Raw genomic sequence first — 16,989 nt, 5'->3', positions numbered from 1 at the left:
TTTCTCTCCTATCCTTATATTTTTAGATTTTCTTACAAAAATTAACATATATTTCTTAAGTTTTTATAAATTTCTTTTTCAAATATCTTACAAAAAACAGTTTTATAAAAAAATTAAAAGTTTTGGATATATTTAATATTCCAATATAATCACGCTCGCACTTTTTTAACGGATTTTTTGATAAATAAATTCATTATTCTTCACGCAATATCTTGCATAGATAATCATATTCCCTAATCGTTTGATACTAATGTTATTTTGTACTCATTGGTAAAAAATTTAATTATATCTAATACGTTACACACAAGGAATTTATTTAAAACACACAAAATATTATTTAAAATAATTAACTTAAAATAATTATTTAAAATAGTTAATTTTAAATAATTAACAAAATATGTATCGAGTCAGATAAATCTCTCGTGAATCATTTAAAATGCATTAATTTTATAATTTGAATGCTGGTAAAATGTAAAATTAATGCTTTGATGTGAAATAATCGATTAATTATGTATTGCATAATACATAATTACAGATTATATTATAAATTTGAAATTATAAAAGTCGTAAATGCGGCCGGTGGAATTAAAATAATACAATAAACAAAGTTGTATGTAATAATTAATCAGTGTAAATGCACGACACGTTTGCGTAAATTATATTTAAAAATTAATACTTACTTTTTTTTTTTTATTCTACGATTTAATCTGAGACAGCTTTAATTTCGGGTAGCACACGATTTGTCGATACAGTAATCATTGTATTATTTATATCGCGATCGTCTATTACCTTGCTGAAGATTTCATTTTTACATTTATCGAATTCCTCCACCATTTCATGGAGCTCTCGATCACCGTTTAGAGTTATAACCGGTGAAGGCACCGGCTTTAGAGTTTGATGATAGAGCCAGTCGTCATGGATCTGATGGATTTGCTTAAGATACTCCAACGAAATGGCGTTCTCTTCTTTTCGACCTCGTTGTTTCATTCTCTCATATACGATCTCAGGTGTCGTCCTCAAGTATACTATTTAGCAATATAAAAAAAAAATGAGATAAATAAACATACCCCTTCAATTGCAATAATTTCGCACAAAATTCCTAAATCATATATACCTATCAAGTCGGTTTCTATATTGGCACTTTTCAAACACCAATCATACCAGTCCTCTAAAATAGTAACTTCAACATCACGCAGTACATTTTTGCGTTTTAAATTTTCGACGAAGCACATTGCGCTGTAAACGGACCTTTCCATAATTTTGTACGGCGAGGGTGTCTTACAGGTGTGCAATTGGAGCATAGTCAATTGTACATAAGATTGGAACAAGAAGGCATAACGAGATGGTTCGCTGTACATTAATTCCTGAAATGTATTTATATTTGTGTAATATCCATTATTCCGATCATTATTAATGTAGATATACACAATAATGAAAACACAGTAATATATATTAAATATACATATTTTATATAAGATATTAATTTCATTTTTCTTGCAAATGCTGTTATGTTTATCTGATATACAAAAATTCGAGATATTTTTAATAAAAATAAAATAAAAAATGCACATTAATATTTTAAATAATAATATTTAATATGTTAAATAATCACTTGTCATACATTTTTTCATCATTATTGCAGTGAAGTCTTTGTAAATAAGTAACAAAGATATTAAATATTTATATTAGATTGTCTCTCAAGTTTTAACAAAAATATTTTCTGACCTACCAGCAGATTCGTCCCAGACACGTCACGCCAAAGCTCGACCGGCTCTTCTAATACAGTAACATTGTCAAATTTCTTGAAGTGACTTAGAAACGTTGTTTTACCACTTCCTATGTTACCCTCCACACATACGGTGAAGGGACGTCTGTAGAGTTTACCAATAGAGCCAGACATTTTGATGAAGGCTTCAAGAGCTGCTTTACCTGAACAGACACAATGCGTTTGACTTTCTCTAACACTGAAGACATACCGAGGATCTCAGCAAGAAATACATATGACGTATATATTTCTTTCTGAGTAAACACACACACACAGTAACAGTATATTTTAAATAAAGATAAATAGCTTTCTCCGAATTAACTCACTATCAGAATAGAAGATACTTAAACATAATATATCTTAACTAAAGCAATAAGACAAAATAATAAAATGATAAAAGGGTATTATATATATCCTCAAAAAATATCAGTTAGAACACGTTCACTGGAACCCTCTACTAGTAAAACTTTTTCTTTACACATCTAAATTTTTAGTTTAGTGCTTTAATTTAGTAAAAAATTTTTGTATATGTGTCGTACACATCAGATTCATGAACTTGCAGGTAATATTACTAATAATAATATAACAAATCTTATTATTTGGGTTTTTCGTTTATTATGACATTACGAATCTATCAGTTGCTAAAAGTATAATTTGCAATACTTTCTAATCCTTAAAAAATTTAAAATGAATTAAATATCAAAGGCTCAGACAATTAATAAATCAACTAAAGAAAGTAAGAAGCACAGAGCCACAACTGGGCGTTAACGTTGAAAACTTGTATTTACTGCCACCGCTTGCGAACCAATTACTTTGATTGGGATGACGTCTGAAAGATAAGGAACCTTCCCCTATTGAAAAAGAATATTTGAGACGATACGTATTAAGCGACAATCGTTCCGGTTTTATATTTTTGTTAATATTTTACCGTTAATTTTTAACTCTTTACATTATCAATAAACACTGAAGACGGTCTGATAACAGAAACGTATGTATGTAGTTTTGATTTTATCATAAATACACAAGTTTTCAACATTAACACCCAGTTGCAGCTTCGTACTCCTTACTTTCTTCAGTCAAAATAAATTCTTCGTGTTATTACACCTTCATATTAAGTCTGTATATCTAATTCTTCTATTTATTCCCTTGGAACAAATACAAACTTATTGAATTCGGATCACATACGCGTTTCAAGCATGTACACAAGATGTTTAAGAGTCGTATGTGTCTGTGCTATGAAATATCTAATTAAAACACAATTATTTTGAAATAAACATTATTATTATAGCCAGAAAGTCGAAAGTGTTTGTACAGCATGAGCAAATAAGCAATAATGCAGCAACAATAACATTGCCTTCGTTATTTAACATAGAAAACTTGAAATACATATATTTCCGATTATTTCGAGGAAAAAATAAACGGAACATCTCGTGCAGTAGCACGATAGAATAATCGCCAGCGATTGATCATCAGACAATCGAGCAGTTCCACGTCGATTCTCAATCAACAATTGCGCGTAACATTTTGTCACTCACCGACCGGTTGTGTCACGCAAGTGTCTACTCGCTTGTTATTCGAGACCAGCTGATGTCCAAAATCAACGTGGATCAAATAACGGTTCTCCTTACGAAAGTGCAGTTCCGAAAGTCGTCGATTCCTGCGATTGTCCTACTCCGACACGGCAAATGTCGGTAATGACACGCACGAAAACGAACAGACGAACACGCACAACGAGCCGGAGACCGGCGCGCGCGAGACTTTCCCGCCAAAATAAAACGGCGAGGTCGGCGAGCGCCATCTCGAGCAGGCGGGCCCGCCTGCCGCCATCCGCTTGATCCGCTCGGCTGCACCTTCTTTCTCATCCCCTCTCTCTCCCTTCGCCGATAAAAAGAGCTCGCAAACGCGCGCTTGTCACTGAGCAGTGAGCACCCAGCTGACCCAGCTCAAAATCTACAGAGATGCGAGCTGATCAATAAAAAAAAAAAAAAAAAAAAAAAAAGACAAAATAAATTGGTACTAAGATTTAGAATTGCAACATTACGCGAATTGTGAATTTCTAGGAAGAATCTCACGGATTTCTACACACGCTGCTTATTAACGTGCGCTGATGACCGTCAAAATCATCAACGTTGTTGCCTCGAGTCGAGTGCACGCTTAGCTAGTTACGTCACTGACGCCGGCATGTTTTGCACCCTGCTGGCTGCTGGGTTAATCAGTTAATTATCGATTAACGAAATGAGTACGACGGCGTGGCACGTGGCACAACACAGCACAGCGATCTGTCCGACTCGGTCGATTGCCAGGCGATCCTGGCATCCTTCCGCCAATGATTAATTAACTTCGCTATTGTCATCCTGCATCCAGCGACCAAGCCGCATCGCTAACAACGCTAACGCGTCACGCGTCATTGTCGCGGTAGGAACCAGAGCATCGTCGCGATATAACCGATATGCCGATGACGCGTTATCAGCGTACATCGTACTCACCGGCGGAAGCCATCGTTGCGATCTGCCGGCTGCGAATTAGGAACGCGAGGCACTCCTTGTTTTCACGGGGAGCTCGACCTCGGTGGCTACTGCCGCTTCCACGTTCCTGCCATTTGAGCCATTTCCGATGCAACTGGCATTAGTGGCACAGGCACATTCCGAGATATCCGAGCGTGCGCGTGAACACGTGGGTGGCTACACGTGACGGCGTGTCTCGTTGCTGAACGACGTCAAGTAATATCGATCCACTCGGAGAATGCGTTCACCGACGGCCGATCGGCGAGAGATCGCCGTCGTCGACGACGTTACCACTGAAGACAATGGCATAGGCCCCTCGTGCACCGACGCCCTCTCAGCTGAAATGAGGAATTATTACGATTAATTAAAAAGAATCGCGGACGGTAAAATAAGAAAAATAGAATTAGGCGGGAAACGAGGAATTTCGCATAAACGTATGAACGGAGGCAACTGTATAAGATTGTGGTATGTAAAATAAACGGGATGGATTGAAATATTTTTATCATTACTATTTATACTGTACAGTGCGCAAAAAAATATTTTTTCTTTAAAAAAAGAGACACATAATTGTAAGATTTTCGGGAGGGTAAATAACTAAAGAACTTGGGCTTTTTAATTTGACATTCTAATTTAGATATCATGTTAAGAAATTAGGGATGGTTATTGAAAAGTATTTTAACGATAAAAAGATGAAGAAATAATTTCAACAAAGAAGATAAATAGAGACCTTTATCTCTAACCTTACATTTTACTTAGATATTATACTAAAGGATTAGGATTAGGAATTAGTCATTAGAAACAATATTTTAATGGAGAAAAACTTCAATTTTACTTTTTAATTCAATACTATACTGAAAGATTAGAAATTATCAGTGAGATATATTTTAACCGTGAAATAAATGAAGAACTATTTTATTAAAAAAGAAGATCAACAGTTAAAGAACTTTATCTTCAATTTCACTTTTTAATTAGATTAGATTACAGTAAAAGATTAGGAATTAGTTATTAAGAGGAAATATCTGAATGAGTATGAATGAAGTAAAAACTTAAAACTCAGAACAATTATAAGCTTTGTGATCAAAGATGCCTGGGTTTTTATGAACTTCAAAAAGATCATCACGAGAGTGTTAATATCTTCCGTCTTCATATTTTCAAGGATACTCGTCAAACTAACGACTTTAACGAGAACGTCACCGCGCCTTTGTTCGCATTTCAGTGATCTCTACGCGCCTTTACACATCAGCACATATGGTCGACCATAATTTCCGTCAAAGTGCGCCGCCTCATGAACGAAAAGTGGCACAAACGCGGCCCGTTTTTGATTTATAATATCGAGAGCGGTCCTAGTTACAGCTGGAAGCGTATATCCGGGGGACCGAAGAGGTATCTGGGACGGGAGTGCGTGCGACTAGCTTGCCATAAAGAATTCCTGGCTTTGAAAGCCGCGACGCAAAACTTATATCTGCTGGATGACTTTTATTAGAACCCTTCCGTGCCCTTCGCTCGGAGAACAGGATTTAACGAAATCTCCAACGTTACAATATATTATACCCAAAATTTTATTATAAGAGGCAATAAAAATAAATACAAATGCGGGATTATCTTTCTGCGAGTTATATTAAAAGATCTTGGTTTATTATTAAAATTTTCATGGTTTTGGAAGGCCACGACGCGGAAAAATTTGCATTTTCCAAACGACTCTCATTAACACTTTCTCGTGTGCTTCAGCCAGAAAATAAAATTCAACGATGCGTTTAATATCAAAGCATCGTATATCTGAAATTGGAGCAACTGCAATGAATAGGAATAGAAAGTTATTTGTGAATTATTGTAAAAAATTCTTGGCTTTGAAAAGTGACTAACACGTAAGAGACTTATATTTACTAAATGACGTTAAAATTCGTTTGCTCACGCCAATAGTAAGCTCAGTCTAGCGACATGTTGGAATTTTTAGAAATATAACTAAAAATGAAAAAGAAATAAAAAAAAGATTAAGCCTAGAAAAATTATTAGAGAAAATATTCTACGGGTTCGAAAGCAATCGACGTAAAATTTTAAGTGTACCAGATTACATTCGTTGAACTTGCTCTTGCTAAAAGCAAAAAAGATTTCACTTGATGATACATGATATGCAACATGTGCGAAGAATTATTCGTATAAAAAGAAGCTTCAAGTGTGATACAATGTTTTTTTAGTAGAATTATTCTTCTGTATTCGTACGCTCAAAGCGTCATAGATCTATATTTACTATGTAACCAGCGAGAATAATTTTCGGTTGAGATAAATACGACGAGAAATTGGCTCGAGCGTATAGCTTAAATCGTGTCTTCACCGAACCTACGTGCTTGGAGATATTTGAATTTCCGTCGAGTTCCGGACGTTTCCATGCGGTTTGCGACACGGACTGTCCGATGTCTATTTTGAATCCCGGAGTATATTTATAAACTTACCTTTACCGGCGCGAAAACAGCATGGCCTTTGCGTAAATCGAATCGCTGTCGAGCTTGCTGTCGGTCATTTCAGCGCTAGAATAAGGTCCAATTGATTGTACTTATCGCGGTCTACTTGTATGCGCTTTAATTAATTATTTTCTACGAGTATTGTTTGCTACGAAAAATTCAAAAGATGATTCAATACCAAATTTTTCAATCAAATTTCGATATCTGCTAAATTTAACGCTTAAAAATTTGTATTTCAGATTATTATACGTATATAAATATTGCAGTTTCTCTCACAGATATAGTCAACTGTTCTGCTCTCGCGGAGACGCCACAAATTCTTAACTCTTGGCTTTTATCCATCCCCATCGGTCATCGTCGACAAATGTGAATTTCTCCTTATTTTTAATGTCTCTGTTTTTCTCCAAACAATTAATATATTCCTTTTTTGATTTATACATTTATTTTATTCCAGAGATATAAAACAGAATGACTTGTTGATCTTATTTGAGTTATTAATTATGCGTTAGATATCTTCGAGCTTCTTGATAAATTTTGCCTGGTATCGCTCCTCAAGGACCGACGGCGGATTATTCATCTCGTGCAACGGCCTTTACATTCATGCGGCCCTGCGGGGACGAGCCGAACGGTCAGCCAAGGGGTTCTCGGGATAATCTCGGAAAAGCGGGATAAATAACCAGACGGTCGGCAGACTGATCCGTTTACTCGTTTATATTTGGATGACGATGCGCCTATACTCTGCCAGCATCGTCGCGGCCTCGCGCAAATTGTATCAGTGTGTCATTCCGTGTCGCAGTTTTATGCAATTTCACTGACGTCGCGGCTGTTCGCCTCGATCCAAGTCGGACCGGTGGAAAGTGGAAAATCCAAGCGAAGCGAATCCGACGGCTCGTTCTCTCCTCGTGTCGCGACGGAAAAGTCACGATAAAAGGAAATACGTATCCTTCCGAAGCAGCGTTCCGTAGAAAGCGTTTACATGTGGAACGTTTCATTTATCCGAAGTTTCCTCAGTATGTCTGCGTGGAGTTTAACAACAAAATATCACTTCCAATGAATTACCTTTAAAGTTTCTTTTGGATTCATTATAAGCAAGCTACGCGTAATCGATCGCAGAACTTAATTGCCGTATACGTGATATTTGTGCGATCGCGATTTATCATCCGGTCGAGCGATGCCTTTGGGAACCGCGGTATACATCTGTCAAATCTTTTTCGTTCCCTTTTTTTTCCGTAGAACGCAGTACGAGATATTCGGCGACGCGACCGAGTCTTCGCCATCAAGCGAGAGCTTCTCCCGCGCGCGTTTCCCATGACAGAATGGTGGACGGATTCGTGCCACGTGATACTGTGTTTTGACTGATACTCGCTTGCCAGCGGAATCTCGTCGCAAGGAAAAACGAAACCAGAGAGCCACGGGAGGGTGGAGAAAGCGAGGGAGGGGACCACCTCGCGACTTGCTCCCGTCTCCCGTGGGACGAAACGCACAAATGCTCCTCACTGTCCTTCCCTGTCACACGAAACATCATTGTGAAAAAGAACGTCTCGGAAAACACCCTTTAGCTTTTTCTTATATTGAGCATGGTTTCGTATAGAGTAGAGCGAAGGTTCTAATTATTAACATTCACACACTGTGATGTCAACTCTCACGACTTTTTACGATAGACAAATCAGAATTGTTGCGTATACCGTGTTTTTATAAAATATATCTTAAATCCTTTAAGATTCTGGTATTTGTTAAATTTCTAAAGTTTTATATTTAAATCTATATTTTATTACAATTTATACCTATTAGAAAAAAAGAAAAAAGGGGGATGTGTTCCCACGTTGACGTCTCAAATTTAATTCTAAAAGAATTTTATTTTAATACAATTAATTTTTTCTAATTTCGGAATTAACTAATACGCATTTGGTAAATATGGCGATTAAATGAGATTAAGTTCGTAACCAAAATTTGCAACAATCTATGTACCTTTTTTTAGCGTGACTTAATAGGGTGCTTCCCGTTGTATATGCAGGCCGCAATGCATTTGAGCACGTTTGCCCTTTAACCCTTGCCAATTTGTAAGTGACCTTAAGTTTCAATTATGTGAGATCGTTTTGTGTTACGGGTTAAAAAGCGTTCTTCACGACTCGCCCGGACGCGGCGGACGAGAACAAACAATTTATATCGCGCTACACCCGCCTTTAATTCCCGGGATTCCACTTAGACGGCCGATTTTACACTGCCAGTCAATAAAACTGTCGACTAATTGTTCGCGAGCGCCATGCTCATTACTGGCGTCTCGGATTTCAAAAGAAAAAATCCTCCTCGCATTATCGAGAGTGCGCAGGTCGTCGAGAGGTCCAGTCCCAAAACACGTGTCGATCTATATATAGCCAGTTAAAACACGCGCACCCTTCAGATCTTTACATTTGAGTTCGACAATGGCACTGTATCGCAATGCCGTAGCGTATAGACATTTCTCTGTTGTATATCAGAAAAAATCAATTAAATTGCAAAGAAAGTAGTGTATTTTAATTGATGATTTGAATCGTCAAGAAATCGATGATGATGTTATCTGGATCTAATAGAGAATCAGAAATAAAACTGATAAAAGAGAAATCCATGGTAGTCTCGTATAATTCCTATAAAATTTAAGTTCGATTCGATATTGTGATAAGCACGCTTGGAAATTCGCCTGTTTGCTTTCAAAAGTATAACACGATTTGCCGCGCTAATATATAAGTAACATATATATTCAATACATAAAAGAGTACAATAGAAAAGTATTATTAGGTGTTAAGTGAGTTGATGTAGCTCCATGCAAGTATCTCGGTACTTTGATCCCTATTTTATTGGAAATTCAACATCAGATGTTTCGTACCCGATGTCCAACGTCCGCTAAGCGACTTACGGCGTTTGCAGCGTGTGTCGACGGAAATAGCGTTACCTACGGCGCGCACGACCAAACAGCGTGCAAAGGGAAGAAGATAGAGAGCAACGCGGAGAGAAGCGTCATGCATGAAGAAGAGAAGAACTCGCAAAGTTCTGTCCGCAAGAAGACGAAAGGAGAGAGAGAGAGAGAGAGAGAGGCGTGGCGAATTGGACGCAGCGAGCACGACGAGGAACGAATTACCGAAACGAAACCGAGGGGGAGGAAAGCGTGTGAGAGAAGTTTCGAGGACGAATGGAATAAGCAGAACGGCGGAGAGTAGACGGGCAAAGCGAGGACGAGAAGGAAGAGACGAAAAAGGAATAGAGAAGAGGCGTAGAGAGAAGATTCTTCCTTTTCTAACGGGACAGGTGCACGCCTCTATTTTGGCGATGCCGCGCGGCCGGCGAACGTTCGGTTCAATCTCGTAGAGCGAAATCGCGACATTCCGCCGCACGGCTCCTCCGCAAGCGAGCTTCTCCTGGGTCTCTTCCGATCCCTCTTTACGCGCGCTTGCGACATCTTCGCGGCGTGTCGCCATGCAACGATGTCTTCCGATTTTCTACCCTTCTCTACTTGCACGAAAATTGCATGATACACCAATTTACTGCTTCTCGTCGATGTCGTTTCTGATGGCTTTCAATAATTCTCTTACGCAATTTTATATAGCCTAATTCAAAACTTATCTTCTAAAAGCTTCTTTCGTAGAAGTAAATATAGTAAATTAATTAATTTTGTGGAGCAAAAGCAGACGCCGCTCTATCATATTTCAACATTTCTAGCGAAAAAAACATAAAAGAGCGTTATTTCTGTGTCAAATTTTGGAGGAGAGATAAAAGTTCCCAAAATATCGCGAGTCCGAGGAGTTAGGAAAATCTTGTAATGTGACTTCAAAGCACTCGTCTAAGTGAACTTCTCAAAGGCACTGATGTCATAATAACACTATACGGTATTACGTAATGTAATTGTCAATTAGGTCTAATCTATTCTTATATCGTGTTGTAATTTTTTTCAAGGTTAGATGTACGTACATTGTACAAAATGAAAATGCTAATTTATAAATACATGGTTTTACTGGCTGTACTTTTTACGGAAATTTTTCTGCGTATAAGATATATCGTTTCATTTTTACGTCATTTTTATAAAATTGCTATATCAATTATAGACCGGCGGAGAATTGGCGGAGGATCGGCGGAGGATCGGTGGATAAATTAGCATACAATAAGAACACATTCGTGAACAAGCCACACAATGATTGAGTGAGTTCTCGTTCTGTAGCCGAATAAAATCACCATTTCAAAATTTAAATATAGCGCATCGTGTGATTTAATTTTCTTCACGTTTCATATGAAATACCAGCTCTCAACAGAGTTGAGTGTATAAAAACGTTGTAACTTACATCCGACTAGCGCGCGTTTCACATAAGTTTTCACGATGGTTAAAATTAAAAAGTTGTTTCGCCACTCTGCCGCGTCTTCTTCCATTTCGTTTGTTTCTCCTGCGCGTCGATGGTATAGATACCTATATCTTTCTCGGCCCGCGTTCGCGTCGGGTTAAAAGCGTGCGGTCGACACAGAAAGGAAAAAGAAAAGATCGCTTTATGCCTCCGTATATACGCGGATGGGACGGCGAAAGGAACGGCCGCGAAAACTCGAAGAATTCGGGAATGCTGGATTCTCGGCGCCAGAAAACGCGAAACGACGCGTCTCCCATCGGCGCGGCGTCCTTCGTTCCCCGCGACGCCGGTCGTCTGTGGTGTGTTTTCGCTGCTTTATTTTTCGGTTGCTATTTTCTAGTCGCTTTAACGCGTCGCATTATTCTTGCGCGCGCCGAACGTGCCGCGCGATCCGCGGTCGAAATACCAACACAGGTGTATGTCGAACGCAGAAGAATTCCGTCCTAATTAAGACGACGAAAAGCAGCTTTGCGATCTATGGAATGATAGTAATATCTCTTTATTGAATCAATAAAATTTGTCATTCAAAAAATCGACTATTCTTTTACGACACGATATTTCTTTGTTGTTCCGCAAGAAAAAGTATGATACTTCTTTAACAAAGTCAAAATACGTATCGTTTAATCTTTTTCCTCTGCTGTGCTTGCCTTGATCTAGCCGCTTTCTCGTTCTCATTAATTTCGTGCCACGGATGACCGAGGTCCGAGGGAAAAGGACCCCACGCCGCTATAAGTGCGAACGAAAAATGTTATAGGCGCCAACGGGAAATGTGACGGAATCGGGACACGTGCGTGTGGCTACACACGCGTACGGGGAACACACATGCACGTAGCGTCGAACCCGCGGCATGTGTCAGTTAAGCTGAATGGACGCCTTGAAACGCCACAAGATTTATCGATGCATTAGTGCTCTCGAAGTCAGCCGGGCGAGTCGCGTGGCTGACGCCTCTCGTCCGGCAATTTCCAGATTTATCGGAGGTAGATCCTCAAGGCCGCCCGGCCTCAAAAAGCGTCCTGACTCCGCGGCTCCGGGACGGCCGATCGGGAATATTACGGAGAGAGTAATAAGAGGTGCGATATGAAGGTAGAAGTACGCGAAGAAATATACGGACCGTAAAAATAAATTGAAGTGTAAATTTGCGCTCGAGAAATTTGGAGCGAGAACGTATACGCGCGTATCTCGCATATATATGCGTAAAAATAGCAAGTTTATAGTCAGATCTTAAGTTTGATCTCTCTCGCCATAAGAGTTTGCGTTAAGGGGTAAGGGGCCACTTCGAGATGGATAAAACATATTAACTTTCCCCACTTACACGATCCAAGTTACGAGATTCATATTCATGCGTGTTTGTACTTTGAAAGGGTAAACATACATATATATATATATATATATATATATATATATCTTCATACTTCGTTTTCTCTTTATATCATAGTTACTCTTTACCAAGTAGATTATAAATTCAGAATAAAAACACAGATTGGAAGCAAGTATATGCATATGATGAGAATTTTTTCGTCAAAGAGACTCTTGATGATGTCTAAAAAAAAATAGAAATGTAATAAACGAGGAAAAATTTTACGTTTTGCCTATCAGATGATAATGTTTCTCTTTCTCCCTCGTAACACTAAAAATTATTGTAATATTAATACTTGTATAATGTAAAAAAATATTATCTAAATAGAAACAATATCCGATAGTAGAAGCAGATAGTAGAAATATTATCTAAGTTAGGAACAACATTGGCTTACTTTTTCTCTTTCAAAAAAAAAAAAAAATTGAAATACTGAAAAACTTGATACTATAGTTAGATCGCGCATTAATAACACATGTGATACAATCATGAACCAGCGCGGTGATAGCAATCGCGAAATCGATAAATCCGCGAGAACAGCGGAATAAATTGCCGTCATCGCGCGAGGCACCGACAAACAACGTATTTCCCCGAGCGAGAGCAACACGCGGCGAATACATCGATACGTCCCACGAGGATCGCCGAATGTGTTTACGGCTAATCAAAATCGCGCGCACCACCTGAAATAATTAACGGGGCGACGGTACGCGGATGGTCCGCGTGGGATTTCTGACGATTCATTCACGCGAGCGCGGGACGTTCTAGTACCGAGGAGGGATGCTTTACGGTTCGAACGCCATGGGGGTGGCGGGAAAAGCCTGTAGGCTCGTGAATCATAGCGCCCACGCGAGAACACCATAAAAATAATGCAGCATGCGTCACGGTATGGCAAACGTGACTCATCGCTCTGCGACGAGCGCGCATATGTATCGCACTCGCATCGGCAAGATTGCATCGACAAGTCGCTTTGACGCGAGATCCCCATCTTCGGCGACGCGAAAAGCGTTATGTATTTCGCGGATGAGAGAGCGCAGCTGGGTGAACGCGAATATGCGATACGAGCAATGCATTTCAGGGCACGCGCCGCGCCGGGGGATGCGCCCGGTAAACGTATCGTGACCCAAAATTAGCAAATGCACGCGTAGCAGCGACCGAATAGGAGATATAGCCTCGTATTGTCGCGAGGACTACCGACGATTAAATTAACAAATTGCGATATAATTTCGGCTACGACGCGCATAGCGCGAGGAACGATTAATTAATTGAATAAGGAGGCGTGAGAAAGTGGGAAAACGAGTCATGACTTCCACGAAAGAATTAAGAAAGTTCGTCGAAATTTACCGCGCCGGACAAACGGTAAATACCGAGAATTAAAATTTAACGTCCGCGTCAACAAGTCGCAGGTATACAGAGCTCGCTCCGGGGTTTCCCTCGGACTCGACGCGAGCTGAGAGAAATGACATTTCACGGATGATTGATTGATCATTCGTGACAGGGAGGAAACGCTGGAGCGCACCTCGAGCGTTAACGATAGCGCGATAAGTTCGTCATTCCCGAATCGCTCGCAGTCGGAGTGATATCGACCAGTCCCGATATTTCTTAGTCATCGTGGACGTTTCGTGCTAGCTGGGCCCGCCTGGAGAAGCACGAAACGTTTCTCGTGAGTCACTAATAAGAGAGTCCATTTCCAGTTAGGTGCTTTGCCTGTACGCAACGTCAAGCAAGCGCCAGATGCAATAAATGTCTAGCCGTTTCGTCGGCTCTCATAGAACGAGGGTTGATCATTTCGACGGGATCGTGTATACGACGTTTATTCCAAATTTTCCGTGTAATCGTTTCCGCGAAAGGGCGCGTCATAACTCGATATCATATCATCGAACGAATTTTCCTCTAGCTCCGAATAAGCAGAAAATTTACAATAAATATAAATGACAAATAAATAGATATTTGAAAAAGTAAACGTAAGCAGAGAGGATAAAAATGGTACGTGAAAATTGCGAATTAATTCGCGTGAAAGATCACTCGGTAGAAAAAAATCTCTGATAACCAAATTTAAATTTATTTCAAAAGAGAAATATCATAAAAATTTTGTGCATTTTCGATTTTTAATTTTCTGAATGTTTTTGTCAAAATTATTTACGAACTGGCACGAGTCTATTTCCGTCGTGCATAAAAGATATACACACGAACGTAACGTGTGTTATCTCGTGAAACGAGTTGGATGGTAATAACCGAGCATCATCGTCTGTCAGGAGGGATAAATTGGAAGTAGTAATTTACGATCTTACGCACACGCTTTGAACCGGAAGAGTAATTTTCTTAGCCCGCATAAGGACGATTACTCTTCTAGGAAATCGAGAAGGCGTAACCCCCGTGCGTGAATCTACATAAGTAGCTACGCACGGACGCTAACAATAAAGTAGCACGGGTTTTCGTCACGGGTAATTTTCGTTAATTTTATTTGCCAACGTTTTGTTTTTTGACGTTCGAGCAAACGGCATGAAGAATGCGTTTCTGAATACCATCAAAAATCCATTTCTACGTCTGTCTTGCGTCCGAAAGCGTCGGGAAGAAAGAGCATTAGCGTTTTTGTGAGCGCAGCAGCACTTTGATATTGTGTGCGTTTCCACCGCGATAAAAAACAAGAGGCAAAAACCACGTTTTAGTACACTTCGAGGGCCTCGAGTGGCTCTTGGATCTCGCTGCTTTACGAGGCGAGTTGAATCCGTCGAATCTCTCCCGGACAATCACGAACTTTTCTCCCGGGACTCTTCGTCGAAAGCAGAAAAATTCACAAACGAGTGTAAGAAACGAGCAAACATTTCTCAAGCAAATAAATTCGCCGAGATCGTATGGACGTAGCCCGATTGAAAAGTGCAACCAGAGTTATCTCAATAAGGCGTATTCAATTTTTGCGAAATTACCTGACGCTCGTTGATATAGCGATAACATTTCACGTTGCGCCAGCTCAATAATGGCTTTATTTCATTTGACAAACGTCCGCGTAGCGCAGTGAGATAAAACGCGCGCGCCCCGGGGCCACCCACCCCGGGGGCACTCATAAATTACGTCGGCAATTCGTAACAATTACATCGCTCTCCTGTAATTCTATTATTTATGCCCAGGAAGGGCTTACCGCGGGCCTCATCCGCCGTCGTAGAGACGTGAGATATCGATCTGCCTTTTCTCGGGCGTCCGCTTATCGCCCGCTCAAGCACACACGCTGCGAAACGCACGTGCGTGTAACCGCATTCGACGTCTATCGGGGCGTACGGCGGCGAAAGGGATCGTTTAGGGGCAGCTGGAGCCCAAGTCGAGCGAGGGGATGTTCGCAACCGCCTGACTGTAACACTGTGATGTGGCAAATAGATGCACCGCGCCCGCGATACGATAGACATCAAAACGATTGATATTCGAATCCCGTCAATGAATCGTGAGATAAGCGTCACGTGGCGTCGCGATAGCAGGCGTGAACCATTAATTGAAATGCTATTAAACGAATGTCGGTAGGTAGTATCAACGATAAAGGACTAATAAAGAAGTATTGCAAGTTCTATTAGATATATGTATCAAATTGTGATTATTACATCACACGATATATGTAATATTATCAATTGTGGTATTCCCCTAAATTTCATGTGTTTTGTGATTTTTTAGATGAACTAAATAAAATCATACATCACTAATTGGCTATCACGTCGTTATCTCGTTTTACGAGAGTATAATTCCTGTGTCGTTTTTCTAACAGCGTATATTTGTTCTCCTTCAAATAACAGACCTTTTACGAATAAAAGAAAATAATCACTTGCTTGATAAAAATGATTATTTGTTAAGGCACATAAGTGAACGGGAGATGTAGATAAAAAGTTTCGAGAGTCCTCCAAAGTGCTCGCGCATCCACTACGCCGCGCTTGTATTCACTTCATCTGCGTATAAACAAATCGATGGCAGAGTGAAAAGAGATTTGTTCGCTTAAATAAACTGCGGTCCAATGAAAAATAATGTTAAAATTACTGTCAAAGTCAAACCCACCATTCCGCCGCGGTTGCGAAACAAACTTTCCGTTCATCGAGTTAATATTAGTACAAATATTTGTCCTTCTGCAACAATTATCGCCGTTATTTTAAACATTTGTTTAGCCTTTTTGCACGAAACTCGGCACGAAAGTTACAGCAAAAACCCAAAAATATATGAGAATATCGCTTCATCAATGTTACCTGTAATTTTCTAAACCTGCATAATTATGAATTATTTGTAATTCTCTCAGAATCATTACAAAAATGTCTCAAAACTCCGATTCTCATTCTAAGACATTTAAGGTTTATTCTTTTTCCGTTAACATGTCAAAGCTGCTTCTTTGAATCTTCGATTTTTCCGATTGAAATAGAGTGTATCTAACAGCTTATTATTTCCGATATATTAACATCGCTACCACTTTCATTAGCGACACACTATGCGCTGACGATTACGCAATTTGCAGCACTTTTCCGGGTAATCACTTACGGGGCATTGAGCTTGAGGCCAGGCGAAAAGTGCTCCT

General features: G+C 39.6%; 1 protein-coding gene across 2 annotated transcripts; it reads right to left on the bottom strand.

Annotated features, from left to right (window-relative positions):
• Window positions 1–680: 680 nt before the first annotated feature.
• On the bottom strand, window positions 681–4,605 carry Dnk (deoxynucleoside kinase). 2 transcript variants are annotated; one of them, XM_077409480.1, is made up of 4 exons: window positions 4,252–4,605; window positions 1,730–1,929; window positions 1,115–1,364; window positions 681–1,025 (listed from the first exon to the last, which is right to left on the bottom strand). In XM_077409480.1, the coding sequence occupies exons 1-4, from the start codon at window positions 4,262–4,264 to the stop codon at window positions 703–705; spliced, it is 786 nt and encodes a 261-aa protein (XP_077265606.1). In that variant the 5' UTR covers window positions 4,265–4,605; the 3' UTR covers window positions 681–702. The 2 variants fall into 2 exon arrangements, with proteins under 2 accessions (XP_077265606.1, XP_077265607.1); XM_077409481.1 differs by lacking the exon at window positions 4,252–4,605 and adding an exon at window positions 3,301–3,519.
• Between the last annotated feature and the right edge of the window lie 12,384 nt (window positions 4,606–16,989).

The sequence above is a fragment of the Temnothorax americanus genome, unplaced genomic scaffold (assembly GCF_048541705.1).
Source record: "Temnothorax americanus isolate GAGA-0224 unplaced genomic scaffold, ASM4854170v1 Scaffold26, whole genome shotgun sequence".
NCBI lineage: Eukaryota > Metazoa > Arthropoda > Insecta > Hymenoptera > Formicidae > Temnothorax > Temnothorax americanus.
This window is presented reverse-complemented; position numbering and strand designations above follow the sequence as displayed.

Bases quoted from the DNA above. Each gene is read 5' to 3' on its own strand.
- Dnk (XM_077409480.1), bottom strand. The intron at 1,365-1,729 runs GTAGGTCAGAAA...AATACATTTCAG, and splicing joins TGTCTGGGACGAATCTGCTG to GAATTAATGTACAGCGAACC. The intron at 1,026-1,114 runs GTATATATGATT...ATTGCTAAATAG, and splicing joins TATAGAAACCGACTTGATAG to TATACTTGAGGACGACACCT.